The sequence below is a fragment of the Oryza brachyantha genome, chromosome 3 (genome assembly GCF_000231095.2).
Source record: "Oryza brachyantha chromosome 3, ObraRS2, whole genome shotgun sequence".
Taxonomy (NCBI): domain Eukaryota; kingdom Viridiplantae; phylum Streptophyta; class Magnoliopsida; order Poales; family Poaceae; genus Oryza; species Oryza brachyantha.
Window position 1 is genome coordinate 6,363,369 of NC_023165.2, and position 22,400 is coordinate 6,385,768.

The 22,400-nt window shown below is 39.2% G+C and overlaps 3 protein-coding genes across 4 annotated transcripts; 2 read left to right on the plus strand and 1 right to left on the minus strand.

Moving 5' to 3' along the window:
* Positions 1 to 2,289: 2,289 nt before the first annotated feature.
* Positions 2,290 to 6,918, minus strand: LOC102721815. The gene is made up of 5 exons (XM_006649647.2): positions 6,532 to 6,918; positions 6,330 to 6,412; positions 3,931 to 3,986; positions 3,747 to 3,842; positions 2,290 to 2,615 (listed from the first exon to the last, which is right to left on the minus strand). The coding sequence occupies exons 1-4, from the start codon at positions 6,701 to 6,703 to the stop codon at positions 3,764 to 3,766; spliced, it is 390 nt and encodes a 129-aa protein (XP_006649710.1). The 5' UTR covers positions 6,704 to 6,918; the 3' UTR covers positions 2,290 to 2,615; positions 3,747 to 3,763.
* A 298-nt stretch (positions 6,919 to 7,216) lies between these two features.
* LOC102722096 (small nuclear ribonucleoprotein SmD3b-like) lies at positions 7,217 to 11,225 on the plus strand. Its single transcript, XM_006649648.2, has 5 exons — positions 7,217 to 7,478; positions 7,576 to 7,628; positions 7,728 to 7,794; positions 7,885 to 7,941; positions 10,918 to 11,225. The coding sequence occupies exons 1-5, from the start codon at positions 7,320 to 7,322 to the stop codon at positions 10,978 to 10,980; spliced, it is 399 nt and encodes a 132-aa protein (XP_006649711.1). The 5' UTR covers positions 7,217 to 7,319; the 3' UTR covers positions 10,981 to 11,225.
* A 4,644-nt stretch (positions 11,226 to 15,869) lies between these two features.
* LOC102722376 (TSL-kinase interacting protein 1) lies at positions 15,870 to 22,215 on the plus strand. Of its 2 annotated transcripts, none has more exons than XM_006649649.3 (14): positions 15,870 to 16,037; positions 16,127 to 16,263; positions 16,385 to 16,467; positions 16,578 to 16,625; positions 17,682 to 17,791; positions 18,076 to 18,160; positions 18,261 to 18,537; positions 18,722 to 18,880; positions 18,989 to 19,107; positions 20,236 to 20,474; positions 20,578 to 20,896; positions 20,993 to 21,397; positions 21,487 to 21,624; positions 21,723 to 22,215. In XM_006649649.3, the coding sequence occupies exons 2-14, from the start codon at positions 16,164 to 16,166 to the stop codon at positions 21,900 to 21,902; spliced, it is 2,262 nt and encodes a 753-aa protein (XP_006649712.1). In that variant the 5' UTR covers positions 15,870 to 16,037; positions 16,127 to 16,163; the 3' UTR covers positions 21,903 to 22,215. The 2 variants fall into 2 exon arrangements, with proteins under 2 accessions (XP_006649712.1, XP_015690960.1); XM_015835474.2 differs by having other exon boundaries at positions 16,130 to 16,263.
* Positions 22,216 to 22,400: the final 185 nt, after the last annotated feature.

Below are 22,400 nucleotides of genomic sequence, written 5' to 3' on the forward strand. Positions count from 1 at the left end.
TGTGTTTTACAGATTAGTGAGTGATGGCCACTGTCATCATACAACCAAGCTAGCTAAGTTTCAAGTTTGTCATTTTGGGAGCAAAATATCCGTCAGTTGAGTTGTTACAGCCTCTGTATGAATTAATTTGCTCGGACAACAGTTCTTTTAATGACCTGGCAAATGATGTATACATTTCTTCATGTTAGCATCCCATCTCTAGAAGCATATCAAGCGAAGAGTCGCAACAGCTCCCATTCTAGACTGCTAGAAGTTATGTAAAGGACAAAACACAAATCCAAATAACTGAAAATGTCATAGCTTCATTACATGCCATTTCTTCTGTTCCCATGCTCGGTCTTTTTTGCTAGGTGCAAACCAAAATGTAGGTGAATTCACCTAACTTTCAATCTCACTCAACTGCCCGTCCAATAGGTCGATAATTTCCTGATTTAAATATGTTTTTTGTTTGAATAACTGAATCATTTGTTTCAGTCAATCCCTGGTCTCTGATGGAGGTAGGCACGGGCCAAACGCCAAACGGCATTCAGTTCTAACTAAGACCGACATGCTCACACCGTCACACGCGCCTTTCCGCCACATAAACTATTCCATGTCGTGCACGCATTGTGTGACTGGACTAGGCAACAGAAATGCTTTTTATGTGAACAGGAACGCTTTCTCCAGATAATTAAAAATGCTATATTTCATTATTCTTTCTCCTTTCAAACTATTTTATTTTATTTTGTTCTCATACCACATTTTTTTTTGGAAATCTTTTTAACACTCGAGTAGGCGAACACTCGTTTCATGCACATCACCAGAAAGTTATCAAGCAAACTGAAAAAATGGATGAAATAGATTGGTATATAATAATATTACTCTGCAAACTCAAATTCAACGTATGCAAGAAGATGCATAATACATAATAAATAATAAATATGGCTATTAAAGTATGTACCTTAGACATATGTGGATGATGTCCTAGGACCATCCAAGACCACATTTGATCGATTCATCGTATATTGGTAAGTTACATTTACAACATTTAAGAACGTTTAGGTAAGCTAGAGCATCCATTATCAAAATTACTTAGATAATCCACTGGTCCGTACCATTCACACTCGTTATTTAGAACTTGTATGTTTATATGTTTGTAAGTGATATATTATATGTTGTATTTTCTCCACGTAACATACATAAAAGGAGGGATATAGATCACTTGTAGTATTGTATCTGTAGTACTACTCATGAACCCTATAGCTTATGGTGCCTATCTGTTTGAGCAGTACTGCACATGCAGTAATACAGAGGATCTTAATTGTAAAAGGAGAGGATAATAGAACAAACCCTTCCAAGTTTCAGAACAGTTTGCTTTTGTTCATGTTAGGTTCTGGCAATTGGCCGGAATTGCGCAAGAGAAAAACGTGAGGGCCAGTTTTTTGGTCTTATTTTTTTCGTGCTTATCGAAAATTTAATTTTTAATCTTAAATTTAGAATCAATTTATAGGTTTTCAATCTTAATTAATTTTTAATCTTTGCTTTTAGATAACTAAAAACATGTATATAAAAGTTTCGATCACATTTTTTTTTGCAAATATACTGTTTTATTTTTTCCAAAAAAAAAAACCCTGACCACCTTTAGTTCCCCGGACTCTGTCCGCGGCAACACGGTTAATCACGCGCAGGTGTACGCGTTCGCGAGAGGACGGCGGGGTTTTGCTCGTTCTTCCGGCCACCGCACGCGGCACGCCCGCGAACACAGTTACACAGGTAGAGCTAGCTGTTCTTTCCTCCAGTCCTCCGTGTCGTGCAGTTCGAAGGAGTTCACATGAAACCCGGTCCAAAATAACACGAACTCCCATTTCGTGTTCTTACCTGCGTCGACGTAGATATTACAATTTGATCGAACTTTATTTGCCGATAAAAAAACATTTATCGTGAATTCTTCTATAATCTACAGTCTGAGTTCGATTACAGATGCCAGTTTGTTAACTCATCGTACACAGTTTCAGAAAGGTTACATGCAGCCTGCACGGCATGATGCACGGAGAGCCGTTCCATTGCATTTGCAGATAGCTTCATGAAACCAGTAAGATCGATAAAATGGGTAGCTACGAGGTAAGTCGACGAAACCAGTAGTAGAAGAAAAACAGCTGGAAACATCTGCCCTGATACACACGGGGTACTCCAACATCTACCATTTGCAAGCATGCAACGTTATGTACCCATAGGTTTACGACCAGGTCTAGGTTCAACTGTTGAGAAACCTTGACGTCGTACAGACTAGATACGTCGAGCAAATCCAAGTACAATTCCAAACAAATACCTGACCAATTCAACAGCGATGACCGTGGGAAGGCCAGTAAATGGATGTTCAGACAACATACAGGCAAATGTTCAAACGGTTGAATTGAAGGATGACCAGGGCTCACTGGTTCACATGTCTTCTTGGTACACATCATTCTAAGTTAAAACAGGGAAAAACAGACGTGTTTCAATTAAACGAGAAAGATGATTAATACCGAAGATTCTAAGGTAACATTCTTTCTGCCTCGAGGCGAACAATATACACCGGAAATTCCACATAACTATCTGCATACAACTGAAGGGCAGGAATAGCGCACAAAATCCACCTGCATCAATAAACGAGTTTGAACATAAGAAACATATTTCTATTTGTTTAGAAAATTACGGAATCTGGGCATCAAATGATAGTACAATCAAAGGAATGATGCATCAATCTTCCATGCCAAACTATTGCAAGTGTCTGCATAAATGTATGGTAACATCATATTCATCTACTTGACACAAGACAAGTATGGCACTAAATCCAGTTCTTACAATAAGAAAAAAGCCTATACTGGAACCAGTCTTTAAGCACAGTTTAATAGCCACACAATTATTGGTGCAGCAAGTGATTACAAAGGAAAAATAAATAAATGTCAGTGGCGTGGCTCAGTGCTCAAAGGATTGCTATTTCCCTAATTGTCAAGCAGGGCAGTTCAACTACAGTTTAAACCAGTTTAGTACATTAACCCAGACCGGAAGTGAACGGTTTGGTTGGTTTGGGTTTGCACGGTTCGACGGGCTGCACCGTGTCGGCAGTTGTCCTCCACCTCTGTATACACGAGAAAGAAGCAAACAAGAACTCCAGAGCAGATCATGGAATCATGAAGAAAAGCTTCAACAGGTTCGACGGGTTATCCATGTTTCAAACCAACCCGTGTTTAAAAGGAAAAACGGGTTGACTTGGTGTGGTTTAGCGGTTTGTGCAGGTTAGGCCCAAACCATGAACAGCCCTATTGGCAAGCATGAGCAGAAAATACCGAGCTAATGCTAAAATTTACATAACCCCCAGTATAAATTAACCAGTAAATTATCATAGCAAAATCGATTGCAGTCAATGGCATGCCAACATGGGTTATCAAACAACATTAGATTCTTTTTACTGTAAATGAAAATTATATATTATTGTTCTTAGCTTTATGATTAAAGGGCAGAATCAGGATGAGTGGTGAATATTATATAAGTTCAAATTTCATCACCACTAAATTATTGGGTGAAGATAGTATCACATAGGTTCTCAGCTAAGCCTAATCCTTAAAGTACATCAACACAAACTAAAACAAGAATCCTTTAATGTCTGTATTAGCTAGAAGATTCAAGCAAACTAAATCTAACTTTTGAAAAATTGTTGACATAATGCTTTCAAATCAACAACCATATGCTCCATTAAAAACATGTTGTCTAAGTTATTGGCGAACCTGTAACTGTGATGAATCTACTCTTCCTTGAGGCGCTTCTCGGTCTCCTCCAATGCCTTAATATCCTTGTTGTACTTGCAAATACGGAAAATGCACCTGTCCCAAAGTAAAAAAATCAAATAAATGATAAGATAAAATTTCATGAACAATTTGTTCATCAGATTCTTCAGTTGTGTTGCTTTACCAGTAAAGGAGGCATGCTGAAACACAAAGAATGACATTCCTCTGGGCTTTGAAGATCTGTGCAAGAAAATATTCATTGATGAGAACACATGAAAATGAAGAAACTACAGGTACATTTGAATCCCCAAATCACCATGCCTAGCCTGGCAAGGATAAGCTAGCCCATCATGGGTAAAGCCTGTAGGAAATAGCATCAACGTTTGGTTTCCTAGATTATCCCAGGATTAGCTAGCCTAACTGCTCACCCATGCAGTCTGAGCTGCACGCTTGCCGTTACGATGGGCGAGCTTTTATCAGCAGTTGGAGGTGAGCCTGCCTGCAGTCGCAAGGTTATATTGTAGTTACCAAACAGCTATTCTAGCTAAGCAAGGCTAGTATTTTCCTTGGCTAGGAACCAAATGTACCTTACAACTCCTTACTGTTCACATCTTAAAATACATCAAAAATTTGCTGAAACTAGTAACAAAGGTAATTGACTATTTAAATATTCTTAATCAGATAACAGATCCACATAAAGAAAGTTTTCTTGAAACCTGTTAACCATGAGAACAGGTTGATAATGCAAATGGTATATAGATAAAATATTTTAGCTAATATAGTAAAAGAGTAAGATTGTGCACCATGCATGGTATAATATGAATATTGATGATATCATACGTTGATTCAATACATGTAATTGGCTACTTTTATCTTATTTTGTGAATATAAGGAAATAAAATATAAAAAAGGCACATATGTTTGAGGGAACAAAAGAAACTTGATGGTTGATCTGTAGCAAGATCCCAGCCAGCGGCAGCTAGACTAGTTTCGCTTGGTGCAAGCATAATTCTGGCATAGTGCAAGAACAAACCCATCACATGCCAATCTACCCTGAGGTCAGCCCAATCCCAAGTTAAGCTCTGAAAGCCAAGACCAATGAATGGAGGATCAGGCTCAATCTCAAACAACCTTGAGAAATGTTTCGATGAGTATACCTGGAGAAATGTTTCGACGAGTATCTATACTATAATACTATTCTAAAAGAAGGAAATGGTAGTGGCACTGCATCTGCCAGGCCCAACTCTTTTTATATATTGTTTACCATTACATCGTCATGTTCTTTAAAATTACAAAATAGTCCTATATATTGGAGATCTCGTTCCATCTCTAAAATACAAGCTTATCATGCAAAGATAACTATCTATATTTATACTATTCAAAAAGTCAATGGTGGTGGCGGTGAATTTGTCATCCCCACCAATTCATTTTCTATTTATTTACCAAGTACTCTATTACAATATAGTCCTACATATTGGTTCAACCATATTTCATCTCTCAAATACAAATTTATCATGCAAAGACATATATACTTCTATAGGGAAGAATTGTCTAAAAACCTCACAATTGAGTTGTTCCAAACAATCCTAGCACAAGTATAATTCATATCTATTCATAGCAAAGCACGTGTATTTAACTAGTTAAGGATGCCATTCATTCACGTAGATGTAGATCTATATTGTGTGCCACTTCAGAAAAGAGATAAATATTAGCTAGCAAGGGTTATTCAACATGCTAATCTGGAAAAGAAACAAGTTGGCATTTCAATGCAAAACACATGATTCATATGCAGTGGTGACTGGTGAGTTACTCAAATAACAAGTTCGTATTCTGGCTAGTCATGTCTTCTAGAAGAAAGAAGATCTATGAATCTATCTATTGTTCCTGCTAAAGAAAAGGACACGTTACCCTTTTTTTAAATTGCCAACTTCACTGATCGCACTGCTTAGCAGTAGGCTAAAGCATTTGAGACTCCTAAGAAAAGCTTTACATAACAAGTTATAAAGGTAGTTTTCATGAAGCTGGTGCAAACCAAAATTTCAATGGCAGCAAGTAGCACATCCTTCAGAGTATGATATATACAGACAATAAATAATTCCTCCAGACCAATGAGAATAGTGGTGAATGTAGAGGGTTGAGCTTAAATGCCCCAGTCAGGCAATTGTCTACCCTCATGAAGCAATGAGAAAAGGTAGGTGCTCAGTTTCAGATACTCCTTGCCTAGTAACTTTAAGATCGAAGGCATATAGATTATGGAGTTTCTTCTGCTATCTCAATTCCATTTCTTTCTATTTTTGCTAATAACGCTCCTAATTTCAGGCTCTGGAAACTCTCTCTCTCTCTCTCTCCCCCCCCCCCCCCCCTCTTCTAATTAACAGCCAAATCTTATTTTGTAGTGAAACCAAATCTCAAGGCAAAATTCAATTGCCATTTAGTGACCTTACAATCCAACAAGTCTATTAACATTTTTGGTCGTTCACAGTTATCCAAAATGAACCAGCACCAAATCAAGCGGCACAAAACCCTAGAAATACTGAGCACAGATTAGAAAAGAAAAGGAGCACAAGATCTTAATTCACTCACGGATTTCTCAAAGCGGATACGCTCGTCAGCGGTGCAAATCTCGGAGGTGCACATCAGCCTGTGCTCCTGCTTCCAGTAGATATCTACAGAGTAACAGAGAAATAAAATCAAGCCAGTCAGAGCCCTGAAACGAGACGGCGCAAGGCTCGGGAGAAAGCCACGAGAAAGAGAGAGAGAGAGGGAGCGGCGGGCGCGCACGCACCGAGGAGCTGGAAGGCCGCGAAGGGGAGTATCCCGGCGAATGGCTGCAGGAGCATCGAGGTGAGCCCGACGATCTGCTTCCGCACGGCGCGCGGCGCCGGTAGCGTGAGCATCACGGCCACCGCCGCCTCCGCCGCCACCACGCACGCAAGGATCATCCACTGCAGAGCCATCGCGGCAGCAGCCCCCCCCCCCTTCTCGAACCCTCTAGAACCTTCTCGACACGCAGGTGGGGGAAGAAGAAGAAGCCTCGGTCTCTCCGATCCGCGTGCGCGTGGGAAGCGAAGCCAACAACACAGGACGCGTTCGTTCTAGATGGATGGACAGGTGTGGGTCGCCTGATCGCCTCGGCTTTCCTTCGTCACGGCAACTTCCAATCCATTCCTTCGCCGCCAAGTGATTCGCGAATTTTTATTGTTTTCTTTAGGGTCAGTGTGGTTTGAAATCAAATTGGTCCGATCAAAATTTGACCATAAAGTCTAAAGGTGAATAGGTGATTTAGTTTTAAAATTTAGAAAAAAAAGTACAAAAGGTCTAAAGGAAATTCGTGATAGCTTTCGCAACGGCTCGATTTGGGCCGCGCCCATTCTGGTATTGCTAGGCTTGAGCCCGTAATAGAATTGTTGGGCCGGGGCCTGTTTCGATCCAAGACAAAGGCGGAGGGGCGTTTCGTTTTTCTCGCCGGTTTGCTTCGTGCCTGTGCCTGAGCCCTGCGCCGCCTCCCGTCCCGTCCCGTGTGAACTGGGGTTTTAGCGGCGGCAGCGAGAGAGCGCAGGAGGGGAGGGGAGGATGAGCCGGAGCCTGGGGATCCCGGTGAAGCTGCTGCACGAGGCGGCGGGGCATGTGGTGACGGTGGAGCTGAAGACCGGCGAGGTGTACCGTGGGTCCATGGTCGAGTGCGAGGACAACTGGAACTGCCAGCTCGACAACATCACCTTCACCGCCAAGGTATGGACTGCGCGCCCCGCGGCTTCCCCAAACTCCAGATCGGAGCCAGATCCCCGTCGATTTGAGACCCTTGGGTAATTTTTTTTTTTATCTGCAGGATGGGAAGGTGTCACAGCTGGAGCACGTCTTCATCAGAGGAAGCAGAGTGAGGTAATTCAGAGTCCCAGTAGGCGTTTTCATTGGTCAGGGTGGTGTTGGTGTCCCATGGTGGCCTTATTTATCTGAGCCTGTTGGTTGCTGTTGTTGCAGGTTTATGATTATACCGGATATGCTCAAGAATGCCCCCATGTTCAAGCGCCTGGAAGCAAGGATTAGGGTTAGTGACTGTATACACTTTCTGTTGAGATAAGGGAGTGGTGAGATAGTGTGACTGTGCTAATGTTTTTGTTGTTGTCGTCTTATGTAGGGTAAAGGATCAGCTATTGGAGTTGGACGTGGCCGTGCTGTTGCAATGCGTGCTCGGGTAATGGTTGCTTCATAGAGACATTATGCTTCACTACTAATATGGTTTTTCCTTCTGTTCCATCTATTATTTATAGAAATAATTTGGAATAGTGTTGGGATATAACATGTAAAAAAAGCAATGAGGTGATACAGTTTACCTACCTCTTTCCAAAGGCAACACAGTAGTTATTGACTTATTTCTGGGGTTATATAATCACTTCCAATTTGTATTCCTGTTAAGGTAAAAGTGAAACAGGTCAAAAATGAAATTACATGGAAAATCCTATCTTTCTACTGGATATATGGGATATTTAGTAATTTGATTAGCTGCGCTTATTGTTAGATTTAACATTCTTAGATTGAAACAAGATTATAGAGCAGTCTCTTTTTTTCACTACCTCCGTCTCAGAATACTTCTATCATTTTAGTTTAAATTTCAGCATTGTTTTATAGATATTGTGTTTTTATGCTTTCTTTTTGTTCATGTATATCCTCTAATGAACTTTTAGCTGTTATATCATGGATCTAATAATGCTATCCTGGTCCTTACAATGCTTACAATGTTGGTGCACTGTATTTCATGCTTTATGAAAGCACCTGCAATTCATGCTTGCTTTGCCTCTGAATTGGATTTATTTCCATCTTCAATTTAACACATTCTAGATTTTCTTTTTCTCTCCCATGATATGTTAATGTCAATAAGCAGCGCATATTGCCAAATTGCCTTAGTGGGTGAATGAGCCATTCTAGCTATGTTGATAGAATGGTTAAACTGAAAGGATGACATACTTCGATAATTGTTAGCCATTTAGGGGCCACCTTCTAGATTGTACTTCCTTTCTGTCTTGGATATTGACATTGCAGAAGTCTATCGGTCATTCATATGCACACATTATGAAATTGACCTGTGTTGTGGAACAAATTAATCGTGCATATGTTCAACCTTTATTGTAAAAGATTTAGGTGCACTGAACTTGGGAATAACGGAGTCTGTTGGTCCCATCAGAAATCGTATGGACCTCTGCGATGGATATTTGAACTTAAAATGCTTGATTGTGCTGTTGGGTATGGCTATGGGTTATCAAAGTTTTCAAAACAAGGTGGGGATTTGTAAGAACTAAGAACATTTTAACCAAGGGTTATCCTATCCATGCTTCTGTTTATATACACCACTTAGGCCGTGTTCAGCAGGGGTGAAGGAGGGGTTAGTTAGCCCGGCACGGAAAATGTCATGATAGATTTGTACATGATTAATTAATTATTACAAATATAAAATAGATTAATATGATTTTTTAAAGCAACTTTCCTATAGAATTTTTGTAAAAAATACAGCGTTTAGTAGTTAGGGAAGCGTGCGCGCAAAAAAAGAGAGAATCTGGGGTTAAGAAGGTGTAGTGCCGAACGCAGCCTTAATGAAGAAAAGAAGGGTGTAGATCTTAAGAAACTGCAATTGGCTTGCTTATCTTAGATTTTTTTTTCCTGTTGGTTGGTAAATGATATTATTAGCCAGGTCAAGTGTGGAATATGACGACCATACAGAATATTTTCAAATACAGATCTAATGTAGTCTTGGGATACCATAGGATGGTGTCTATTACCTATGTGATTTGGGAATGAAGCTGCCTTTCCCAATAGCTGAAGGCAAAGGTCTAGTTTGTTTTCTAAAAAGATGGTATTGATTCTTTCATGGCTATCTTTATTCTGTTTGTTCCATGTCTGCACTTGATGCACCGAAGGTGTATATTGATGCTGAATGATGTGTCTGATAATAACATGTCTCCAATACACATTGGCCAATTAAACATCAAAAATAGTTAATTTATTATCGGATACATCGTTGACACTTCTCCAACACATGTGACATGTCCCGACCCATCAAGCTACATTTTAACCCTATCCCTGTATTGCAAGTTTGCAACTATGTTGTCTTTAGTAGCTAAGAAAGGTGGAATCCAGACATCCAGTTATGGCATGATACGGCTGGAACTTTAGGGTTAATCCCCTTTAGATATTTCTTATTGCTTAAGGTCTAATACAATCCTGGGGTACCTTTAATGTGCCTTTAAAAGGAAGAAAGAAACTAGTAACATGATACTACTAGCCACTAGGACTCTTTAGCCAAGCTAAAGGGAACTCTAACAGAGAGCCTATGTGAATTTTCCATCTGCTACAGCACTTGCCAAATCTGACTTGATTTTATTGCCTGCCCCCAATACACCACACCATAACTTCCAGCCATGACATGTCATAAGGTGACCTTACCTATTCCTAAGGTTAATGGACTTCTCGAATATACTGCCATGTATTGACTGAATTTTAGGCACTAAGGAAGTAGCGATCATCATTGAGGTACATTTTCCTTGCTTGCAGTACATTATTTTTTATTTCAGTGACAAACGGTTGAGAATTCAAAAAAAAACGCACATATATTATTTTTATGAAAGTATGTAGCCATGTCGCCGTACTGGCATTTTCTAGAAAATGGTGAATCCCTGTATCAGTCTAGTGTCGTCTCGCGTCGACATATCCGTGTCCGTGCATAGCCAGCTATTCCTTAGCTGAGTTGTTGGTCATTTGTTTGTATTGTTTTTTATGTGGCACACATTAGTCCCTTTGGGTCGTCGTTATGTTGGTGAAATAACTTTAACAGAATGTTCCTCGCTAAAAAATGTGTTGAATCCTGGTTGCCATTTTTTTTATCATATCATAAGTTTAGCGAAAATAAAGAATGTATACCTCTAGAGCATTGTTTATCGTAATTTTTGATTAGCAAGTTATGCCTAAACTATACAAATTCTTCTTGCAAACTCCAGAATGTCGCTTGTGCAAATGGAAATTTTAGCTTAGAATCACATGGAGTTAAGGCTTCTATCATAATCCATTCTAAATTTCTATGGCCTGATATTTTCATGTGCTGTTTTTAACATTCTATGTTTTTGTTCATAACTGACATTTCCAACATACAGTTCATAACTTTTTACCCCTGTTTATGTAGGCTGCTGCTGGTCGTGGTGGTGGTCCTGTCGGACGGGGTGGTGCGCCTCCTGTGAGGAGATAGATTTGTTCCTGGCACTGTGCCTGCTATTATCTGCCTGAGGAAGGTGATACAGCCTTCAGTTGAAAACTTTGCTTGGGAATTAAACAGCCAATATGCCTCTTGCCTAATTTATCTGCTTAAGGAAGTATGCATGCATATTGGTGGCATCGATGTGATGTATTAATGTTAGATATGTTAGGCTGATTATGATATTTCAAAGGTGGAACATTGTGTTCTTTAATCTGATTTGAATGGCAAGACCACTTCTTATGCAGGAATTTTAAAAATTCATGTGTTTCAAAGGCCCAGTGATTATCTGGTAGTAACTATCCTGATTTATATACTTTTTATAAGTTATAGTGCACTGGTCAAGCATTAGCCCAAATGACGCTGATGGATGGATTTGTACTAAGCAATGCTATGCAACACGATCCTGATGTTTTGTGCTTTAGCAGTGTAAGGGTGACTAACAACGATAAGATTGCAGATGACCAAAACAATGGTGATAGCATCGGTTGCATTTGGTGTTAATTGCCTAAGGCATGTGGCCATGTGTTTTTGTTTGCTCATAGTCATGATCAACGTGTACGAGGAATTCATGTCAACACAGGCATATAAATGTAATATTGAAAGTCTTAAATTTATCATCAGATATTAGTCTACCACCTATCTTGTTCATGCATCAATTTTCTACCTAAGAATTACGGACTAAATGAGCCTCTGGTGAAATTCATGAATTGTGGCTTAAATCAGTCTCTTACATTCAGTTGAACAATATTTAACTTTCTGGACACAGACGAATGCTTATTTTAAGCATTGCACTCTTTTTCTTCTTTAAGAGAAAACCATTGCATTCCCAGTATGAGTTGTGCTACTCAAAGGGCTCTGAATTGATAATGAAACACAGGTTGGTTATGGATGGCTGCCATATGTACATAAATATTCAGAGTAGAACAAGCTGACTTGAGAAATCCAGTCCATGTAAAACTTGTAGACTACTGCAGGGCTTTTTTATGGATACACCATTGTTGTTTTTATTGTTGGATAGACTACTGCAGCTCGCCATAAACAATGGTCGTTTTAGCTCTTTTCTTCTTTATTTCTTGGTGCCTTTGTCTCTCTAAGTAAGGTCTGAGTGTACTTGTATGTACGTACCTTAGTTTTTGCTTTTATACTCTGTTCTCATTTCACTTTGTTTCCTTGAAAAAACACAGAATATGTGCTTATCATTGCATTTAGATTGCGAAGTGTAAATTTAAAATACTTTCACTATGTTTCTGGTGTCAAGGTACAATTCAGAAGCCATATTGCTTCCAGTTCTACGGTTGAACAATGATTTTTTCACCCTTTTCCCAAAATGTTATCAGGAGCATTACTGACCCAATTATATGGAACTCATCGCATGTGTTTTAGTAAATCAGAACAGTGCCCATCCATTATGTTTATTTGCCTTGTGTGCCAGATGTGGCTGCAGGCAGTCGACTGAGGTCGTCCAATTTGATTCCCCCTTACCACTTGAACCTACATTTTGATGGACGGGTTTGTATAATTCTTTACCTGGTCTCAGAATGGACTGAATTTTCCTCTTATTTTTCTTTAAATGGGTTGGCATCTCTTCCTCCGATGATTATGGATTAGCAACAGTATACATTGCTCATATACTTTTTGCACCGTATCTTTTCGCTTATGTTTATATTTATAAGCTAAAATTTAAAGAATTTAAATTTAGAGTTGATTTTAAGATTTTGTTATCGAAGTTTCCTCTCTAGCCTCCTTCATACAATAATAATATTTCTCGAGTCGGCTAGCATCTACTTCGCCAGCTCCATGTACGTTGGTCACAGAAGCATTTTTAGATGATATTTAAATTGTTGCCTTGATAAGTTTTGGCTTTACCAGAAAATCGTTTGCTGGTTTTACCTTCTAATTTAGGGTTTATTTGGTAACAAAGCGAACTACCCCTTTTGTTTGCTGGCTGGCTGACAACCGGCCCGGGTTGATGTTTTGCGTCCGTCTGTGACTCTGTGTTCGGTTCCTCCCGACACGACATACTATATCAGCGTTTCCCGCGCAACGATTCCAATTATGATGCTAGAGGTAATCGTCAAACTACATATTTACGATAAAAAATAATTTATAAATTATATATATATATATTCTTAGCAATCTAAAAGTTAAAGACTAGAAAATAAACTTCGTTGCAAAATCCCTAAAATCAATTCTAAATTTAAAATTAAAATTTTAAATTTTAGCCAGAAACGAAAAGAGAGATGCGTAAGTTTTTAATCCAACTGTCTTTCGACGTCACAGTCTTCTTTCTCCTCTCTCCCTATGTCCAAGTATGATTTGGTGTGCCACTGCATTTCTTTGATGTTGAATTAATGACCATCACCTCTCTGTCTTTCAGAGCCATATTTTCGTTTCTCCTTATGTCTATAACCTAACCTATCTGAATTTTTAACTTTAAAGTTAAGGCAGATTTTGCATTCTTATCTTTGCTTATACGCCATAATTTAAATTTTTAATCTTATATTTGAAGTTAATTTTAGATTTTTTTCACCGAAGTTTATCTATCCTTGGCTCTAGATAGCTAAGAATAAATTAATTAAAGTTTTATTTATAAGATATTTTTTATTTACAGATATGTCGTTTTGCTTTTTCTTTAAATGTTATGATTGATACTGTGGTTGATAGATTGGTAGATGGCAGAGCAAGAGGATGTTGTTTGACATCCTACGTACGATTCCTCGTGGCACACTCACTTCTCTTCATCAAAAAAATCGACACTACATTCCTCCTTGGTGTCCCACCTTTCAAATGTCAGCAAATGTTAGGTTTGTAAGAGTATGATTTATTAAAATAAAAGAAATCACTTTAACTTTGTTCCATGGGCATTAATCAACCCACTGAAAACATCCACATTCCAAAAGAACCTTCAAAGGGAGAACATTGTTGTTTATTACTCCCATAGTTGTTGGACTACTTACATTTTGCTCGGTTGTATGTATGTTTTTGATAAAATCCCTTGCACTTAATAAAATATATTTGACTCATCGTGCTTTTGTGATGTCAAAGATACATATCATCATCATCTTATCCCCATATTTATTATCTCTTTTCCTCTACCATTATATTAATTCCTTCACTTCCCTAGGCGGGCTAGTTGAAAAACCAATGCAATTAGTTCATGGGTTCGCATTTCAAATTATTGCCTCCATGACATTGAAAAGGCTACCACCCTTATCAGTTGGCTTTTGTTTACGCGTATAAGCCAAAATATGTTTTTTCAACCTTAAATAGAGTATATTTTGAGTTTTTTTATCTTAATTTATTTCTCAGTCTTGGCTTTTAGATCAATGTAAACACATATATAAAAATTCTATTTATAAATTATTTTCTATTTGTAATATGTCATTTAATTTTTTTCTTAAAAAATCAAAAAGATGGTCAACAAGACCGCATGAGTATGGCACATGACACAATATCCTTAGCTAGAGTAGCGTGGTTCAAACAAAAGCCACATTGGAATCCTCTCGTGCTCTATAACTCCTTCACACATCCCGTGACGGATCTAGTCAACGAGATTAGTGGGTCTGAATAAGTTAGAGTTTCAGTTCTATTTTCTATTAATCTTTGCTATAAAATTTTAGGAGTGTCTTTGTGGGGGCTTCAATAACTTTAACGAAGGTAGCGGGGGCTCGGGCCCCGTCGTCCCCATGCCAAATCCGCCCCTGTACATCCTAACTGCTCCGAACTTCTCATTGTTGAGCTGATTCATGCTTCAACACGTTAATGATTGTGACATGCACCATCAGGTAAGTTTGAGGAACCCTATGAAGAAATACAACAAGAGAAAAATTGCCATTTTCTTAAAGCACACGGTACACATGATCTCTATATTTCATGATGAAACATTTACAATATACCATGTGGCAAAATGCAAGGACCAAACAATCGTGAAGATAACCACCAATTTAGCGTTAAGAACAATACGTTATCACATGGAATAAAAGTTTTAGGTAGTAGAAGCAAAATTGGTTCAATTAAGTAAAAATATTATCTAGGCACGAGAAGCAAAAATGGCTTTATTAAGGAAAAAAATTATCACATGGACTATACATTCACCAGATTCACCAGGACCGATATAGATTAGCCATGAATGCTAAGAGGCAACCAAAAGTTAAATTTATAAACATGCTTTAAGCCTATTTGTGTTTTATTGTCTTCGTTCTAATTTGCAAACTTTATTTAGATTCATTCGCTTATGAATATATATAATTTATATATATCTAGATTCATCAGTATCTTTATAAACCTAAACAAAACTAAAAGATAGAGGAGGAAGTAGTACTTGCGCGCTCTTTGTTTGGGCTTAAGCTTATTGGCTTTTAAGCTGCTTTTCGATTTTATATGGTTTATAAGTCGGTGACTTTAAAATTAAAAAATTATCAGAAAATGGAAACATATCTTTTGGCTTAACGGTATAAAGATAGATTATGGTTTTATAAAGGTTTGTTGAAAAAGTCAATTGTTTGTTTATGCTTATATTTTTTGGCGTAAAAGTCAGGTCGTAAGCCTAAACCAAAAGGTGCTTATGCACAATTTGTGCAATATACCCTAAATTGGTTAATTAATGAAACACGAGACTCAGGATTGGGAGAGCACGAAACAAGCAGAATATTTTTCGAGGAGAAAAAGATAAACACGAGGAATATCGGCACACCACGGCAGCAAAACTGGTGGAACTGCTCTACGGACGGACCAGACCGACCAATGCAGAATAGCACCATTACACTTACACCACGTCCATGATGGACCCGTCGTAGCTGGGTCGCAGCCAGATGGACACATAGCCGTGCGATCAAAAAAGAAGGGACACGTGTCGACCGATGCCTCTTTTTACGATTTGTACTCATCTTTTGTTGCTTAATTTCCACCAATTCCTCCAAATCCCTAAACTTTCCCCAATCTCAAATTTCTTCAAACTCTAGAAATTTCGAGTTGGAAAAAAGAATCTCTAGGAAATTTTTGCTCCCAAATCGAAATTCACCGACGAATCTCCCCGATCTCCACTACGGGTAAGCCTCTCCCCTTTCTCTGAATCCGTTTTTTCTTCGATCTGTTCTTCTGTCTCGTGAGTATGTTCGATCCCCCTCTCAAATCGCAGCAGAAAAACTACACGAGACAATTGTGAATCGAATGCCATGGAGGTGGAGGCGCGTGAGGAGACGATTCCGCCCCCTCCACCTGTAGATTTCCCAGCACCTGCTCCGCTCCCAGCATCCGATCCCAATCAGAAGACGGGTTCGTCCCTTTTATTTTTCTTCTAACCATTTTTCGATTCCTTTTCTATCTGAACTCCTCGTTTATGCAAGTTCTCAATTTTTTTTCTGATCTCTATTTTTGGCTATTTTCTTCTTGATAGTCAGGAAGCCAACTCGGCAATGGGCGGCATGGACACGCCAAGAGGAACAAAATTTTTTCAATGCTCTGCGGCAAGTAGGAAAAGTAAGACGCATACGTTCTTGATGCAATGTTGTGATGTTCTTGCAAACCACGCAGTACTTGTGCTAATCGACAGATGCATGATATATTGATACCTTTGTCCTTTGTGTCAGAATTTTGAGAAGATTACACTCCGTGTCCAGAGCAAGAACAAGGATCAGGTACACCATCTCCAGCCAAGATTTCCAGGCATTCTTATGATATTTAGACCCTGTATTAACAAATTAGGAAGTTAAAGCAGATGTATATACGTGTTAGATCGTAAGTTTAGTACGCATTTATGATGTTGTTTGCATCTGACCGATTAGGAAAGTTGAAGGAAAGCAAGGTTCATGTTATGTAGTAAAATTTAGTTATACGAACTGTCGTAAAGGACTTTTGAGTTGAATAAATGCATTTTACGTTGTGAAATAAAATCTAGAAGTAACCGGCGCGGGAAAAATAGATTTCCAAATATGGCCTTTTTTGTTGCTTGGCATAGTGCACGTATCCCTTCAACATATACATACCATTTTCCGTTGATTTTGTGGGAGAAGCGATGCAGGATGGCTGGATTGCAATCTCCATCCTTGCATTCCATTAGGATTAGTTAATTTTACTTTCAACCAATCTCTCTGTGTCGCTTGCAGCCGATCCCTCTTCCTCACATGCAGCTGCCAGCTGGTCCCTCTTATTTACATACAATTGGTTTGATTTCTTTTCCATCCTTAAGTTTGTATGCGTGAACCGTGAAGGGTGATGCTGTTATGGGCACCCCTCAAGCTTCAGGACATGTTGTATAGGACCAGCACTAAGTTCTATTTAGGTTTACTTCTATCTTAGTTTCAACTGGATTGATAGAATGAAGTGAGGCACTTCCCTCACCATGTTAGTACCTTGCACCTTAGGATAAGTCACATACCTCACCTAATATCCTGCACCAGAAATAGCTTGTGGAGTTTTCCCACAGTGCATGTTGCCTGATTGTTTGATTGTCTAATTGTTGTCTGTTGACTAAGGCCTTCAGGCTTTAGAGCATTAACCGCTAAGTCAATACAATTTTCTCTCTACTACAATAGATGCTTAATTGTCTTTCTACAGTTCACACCATCACATGGCTAACATAATTTGTAAAATATGCTTCATTTTATATAAACAATATCTGCGTCTACTAGAGGTCACCTGAATGTCTGCCATTGACCTGAAGATTCACTGTTTTTTAACCTTTCACAATACAGGTCAGACATTATTACTATCGTCTTGTTCGACGCATGAAGAAGCTTCTTGGTCCTGAATTCTCACTTGATGCAAAAAATTCCAAGGACACCATTGCTGCTATGCTCCGCTGGTAATTAAATGAATCTTCATTTGCAAATCAATCTGATTAGATGTGCCACTAACTACTTGTTATATTATGACCTCACAAGTGTTGCTGAGGTATCTTTATTCTTTTGTGATATATATTCCACAGTTCCACTGTATATACCTTATTTTTTTTAATTTACAGAGGATGGGCCTTTAATTTTATTTTACCTGTAGTGTCTACAGTGTTAGAACTGCTTTGATTTGATCCTATGCTGTTTCCTATATATTGCATGGAAAACTCTCAGATACTAACTTGGTTTTATACAGGTGGTCTCTGCTTGAAAAATTTAGCTGCAGTGCATCAAAACTACATCTGAAGCCTCGGAGATTCAAAACTTTTGTAGAAGCATTGGTACGTTTCACCATTTGTTACTCCCCCAATTTTTGATAATGGTAGGAAGTGCCCATTTTTATTAAAAAAAATTTCTCATGTGGTATATCCAACCTTGTAGGGAAATCAACTGTTAAAGGATAGAAATAAAACCAGAAGAAAGTGTCCACGTGGGGATGTGTGCCTGTCTTCTTCATCTTCGGTTCTCAACAGGACTCCTGGAAATGAATCTTTCTCAGTAAAATTCTTGCCTGTAGATGTCTCCAATGGTAGCAAAGTAGCATCTTCTAAAGGGGCATTTTTCAAGAAGGTTGCAGAATCAAATTGCAATAACAAGTCCGGAGCAACTAAAGGGGACCTCTCTGCCACAAGAACTGTGAAACAGAAAAGAAGAGCAGGTTACATTACCTTTTTCCTTTGGTTTGATATGGTGTAGCCTTACTCATTGTTTGTCTTATGCATTATGCAGTTTGTATATTTTACCAATTATGCCTTGATAATCTAATAAATCTATTATATGGAGACTCTATAGTGTTGAGCTTTCCTTACATTGGTTTTGAGAGCAGCTGACTCGTGTTTTAGGTGGCGGTGTTGCATCTGCTGCATACAAAAAATGGGAGAGAGCTGCCATGGCTGGTGTTTCTTTAGTTGCTGATGCAGCTGAGGAGCTCGAGCGCAACACAGTGAGTGTTGATGCAAGAATGTTATCTCCATCATCAAGCAATGTTTGTACCGCTGATGGTATTTTTTCTTACCACTGCTTTGTAGCTCTTATATTTACTACACTACGTTCCTATGCTCTCTTGTCTATATGGCTGGGTCTTGATGTTTCATTTGTTCTGGGCACAGATCATATAAAGGAAGCACTCAGTCAAAATCATATAAAGGAAGCAGATCAACAAGCACCTGCAAAGCTGAAGTTGCAGCTATTTCCAATAAATGATGCTACACGAAAGGCATTAGAGAAGGTAAATATGTCTCTTTGTTGCTAGCAAGCTGCAACTGCTGTATTCACAGTCAGGGGTGAAGCCATGATTTTGAGAGTAGGGGGCCGCTCATGAGACCAATGTATTAACTCACTGGCGGCTCAGTAGATGACATTATAGATAGCTGGCTCTCGGGCAGGTCGGGCGGTCGCTTGGGCTCCATAGCTGCCAGCTCCACTACAAACCGCTGTCGATATCCGAAAAAAATGGTTGACCATTGGACAACATTGTTAATTGCCTGTTCTCAACGGTGTTGCTGGCTCTGCCACTGATTATGAACACATGGTCAGTTTTGTGTCATGGTGATTGGCTATAAAAATCGAGAAATGAGAACCTATTAATGCATCAATTGATGCCAAACAAAAACAAACATATCTATAAGACACAAACGCTGAAGAAAATAGAAGTTCAAAATAAAAAAGTTGTAATACAAACAATTTTAATTATTTTTAAAAAATTCTGACAATCTCTAGTTATTCCCTTAAACATTATGTATGCTTGGCATGAACATTCTGAATTTTTGATGATATAGGAGCATCTAAAGCATCCAAAGAAAATACACATACTTATAATCCATCCAAAAAAGCGAGCGCTCAGTCCATTGGACAACATGTTGATCATGAGCTCTTGATCCCACCCCAGACATGTCACCGAGCGAGGGCGTCAGTTGGCACATGTCGTTTTTTCTGTATAGCCAGCTCTCATCTAATTAGACATGACCTTATGTGTTTACTTATGCTACATAAATGATCAATTAGCTAGCCATAACTGGGTAGTTGCTGATGCTATGTATTGCTAATTGCATTGTGACACCATGGGGGTAGGGGGCTAGGGGGTCGGATGGGGGTGCCAGGCCCACCCTGGTCCCCATGGTGGCTTCGCTAATGTTCACAGTACCTACAACTGATTTACCATTTGCGCAAACACTCAGATCCATGTGGTTGATAAAATTTCTCCTGATAAATGGAACTAAATGGAACGTGGAACCCAAATAACCTGAGTAGAGACTTCTGTGTTATAAATTTTCTATGGTGTTTCATATATTCTGTTCAGTTCTCAAATCTGTTAGTAGCTTGGGCATCATATGATAGTCCTCTCTCCTTTTGGCAGGGCGAACATAATCCACATCTGGAACTCACATTAAGTGCTAGGAAGAAAATATCATCTGTACTAGAACACCTGAACCGCAAGTGGGGTAACTCAAGCATTGCATCTGGAGAACTTTTGCTTTTTCCATATTGTGCTCATCAAGAAGATTTAGCTACATATCAGAGGTGGACCACAAAAGATAATGTCGCGGTGGCTGACGTTTTTCTTTCTGTGAATAGCCCATCTGTTTTTCGATTAAGGTATGCAGTTCTGTGTAGCAAACAAATTAAAATATTGTAATACACTGGAATATTAGTTAACAATAACAAGTACTAACAGTAGTTCCAACTTCTTGTCTATAAGGTATGGTTGGTTTTCCCTTGCTGAGCTTGAAGCAGGGGTAAGTGAAATATCTTTGACTCATTTTGAGAACTGCTTGATACCTGAAGACATCCATGCCAAATCTCCCTCAGAGGCTTGTGTGCAAAAGGATGGTACTTCACTCGGTAGTTGTGTTCGTGAGCAACACCCTTGTAATTCAAAAGATCAGTCGGCATTATTGCTTGCTATGTCATCAAGTACAGGCAAGAGTGCTGAGGTGCCAGAGCAGAGCACTGATGTTACCTCCTCACAGCTTGGCAGGCAGAAGCATGACCAAGTTACCACAAACCAAGTTTTCGAGGTGCTAGTTCAGTTTTGTGCATACTTTTGTAATTTGTTTAAGTGAACAATTCCAACGATAATCTTCTATCTTCTAATCGTTTCTATTATACTTCAGGCTGATCCAGGGATGGACTGTACTGCAGTATCTGAAGGAGAGTGGGCAGATACCCTTACTGATATCAGTGTTGGATACTTACTGACAGAAGCATCCAGAGGTGCTAATACAGATTGTCCAGGGACATCTATTGCCAAAAATGCTTTGTTTCTTGAGAATCCCTGCAGCTATGATTCTTTCGATGCTGCTGTTGCTCTTCATGCTTCTCGTTATAAAGCAGCAGAGCAGCCAGCCCTTGCATCCCATTCGACCATCTGGGGAGCTGAAGAAACTTGTGATGAGTTCAGTTTTAGCGTAGCTTCATCTAGGAAGCAAGAAGGTTCAAACAATTCAGCTAGCAGCTCTCCTGATAGTGACTGCGATGTTCATCCTTCAAACTCAGAAGGGTTTCAAGGTTTTCTTCAGGTTTGTTTCCATTTAGTGGCCTCACCTAGAAAAACAAACGTTTCTTTTGTACCATTAGTATTGTTGATTTTAACTCATTTGGTTTGCAGGACTTAGCTGGAGCAGATGTTGCTGATAATCCTTGTATTGACGATGCCAAAGATTTAGAGGCACTTTGTGCCGAATCACCACCTCGAAGTGACAACGATTCTACTTTGAAGGATCAATCGCTAGCTGACTTATACTGGGTACTATACATATGTCCTAGCCCGACCTGTTTCCCTTTCTTGGTGTAATCTAACAACACAGGAAAACTAAACTTTCTGTTTTATCTTCTTTTTGACAGCCTGATTCACTTGGACCATTGGACTTAGAGATACCGTCGGCGACATACCATGCTGATGACTTACTCTTAGGGGACAGTCAGAATAGTTGGAACCGCATAATGGCGAATAGCCTGGATGCGTTTCGAAACCTGTCATTCTTCACGACGGAGAAGAATGACTCAATCCCATCCATCATGTAGAGCTCTGAATGCTGGGCTATGTTCATCGCTTGCGTGTTGATCGCTACGTTGGCTAGGAAGGTCTATTGCCAACGATGCTATGCATCTCGCTGAAGAGGAGGCGGCTTTTGTATTGTCCAAGTGAGCTGTTTGTGGCTAGATCCAACAGCTGCGGACTTGCTGTGCGTTTGCAGTCAAGAGGGACGCATGTTGTTGTAAGGTAACATAAGAGCTGTTCTAACATGTATCTCGTGTAAATTGTGGTGTTCTTGTACAAAAAGCTCACACAATCGCTTGGTTACAATAAAGCTTCTCCTGCCGTGTATCAGATCAATTGCCCAATGCTTAACAGCAGCAACAGTCAACTATCGCCGTTGCGAGCATATTTGTCCAATGTTCTTTTCTATTATTGGCATTGAGGGTTCATTACAGGAATTAGCAAACTTCCCCCAGAAAATCCTTTAAATTTCTGCCATTCGAAAGGAAATGGAAGATCTTGGGAACATTTTAATGAAAACT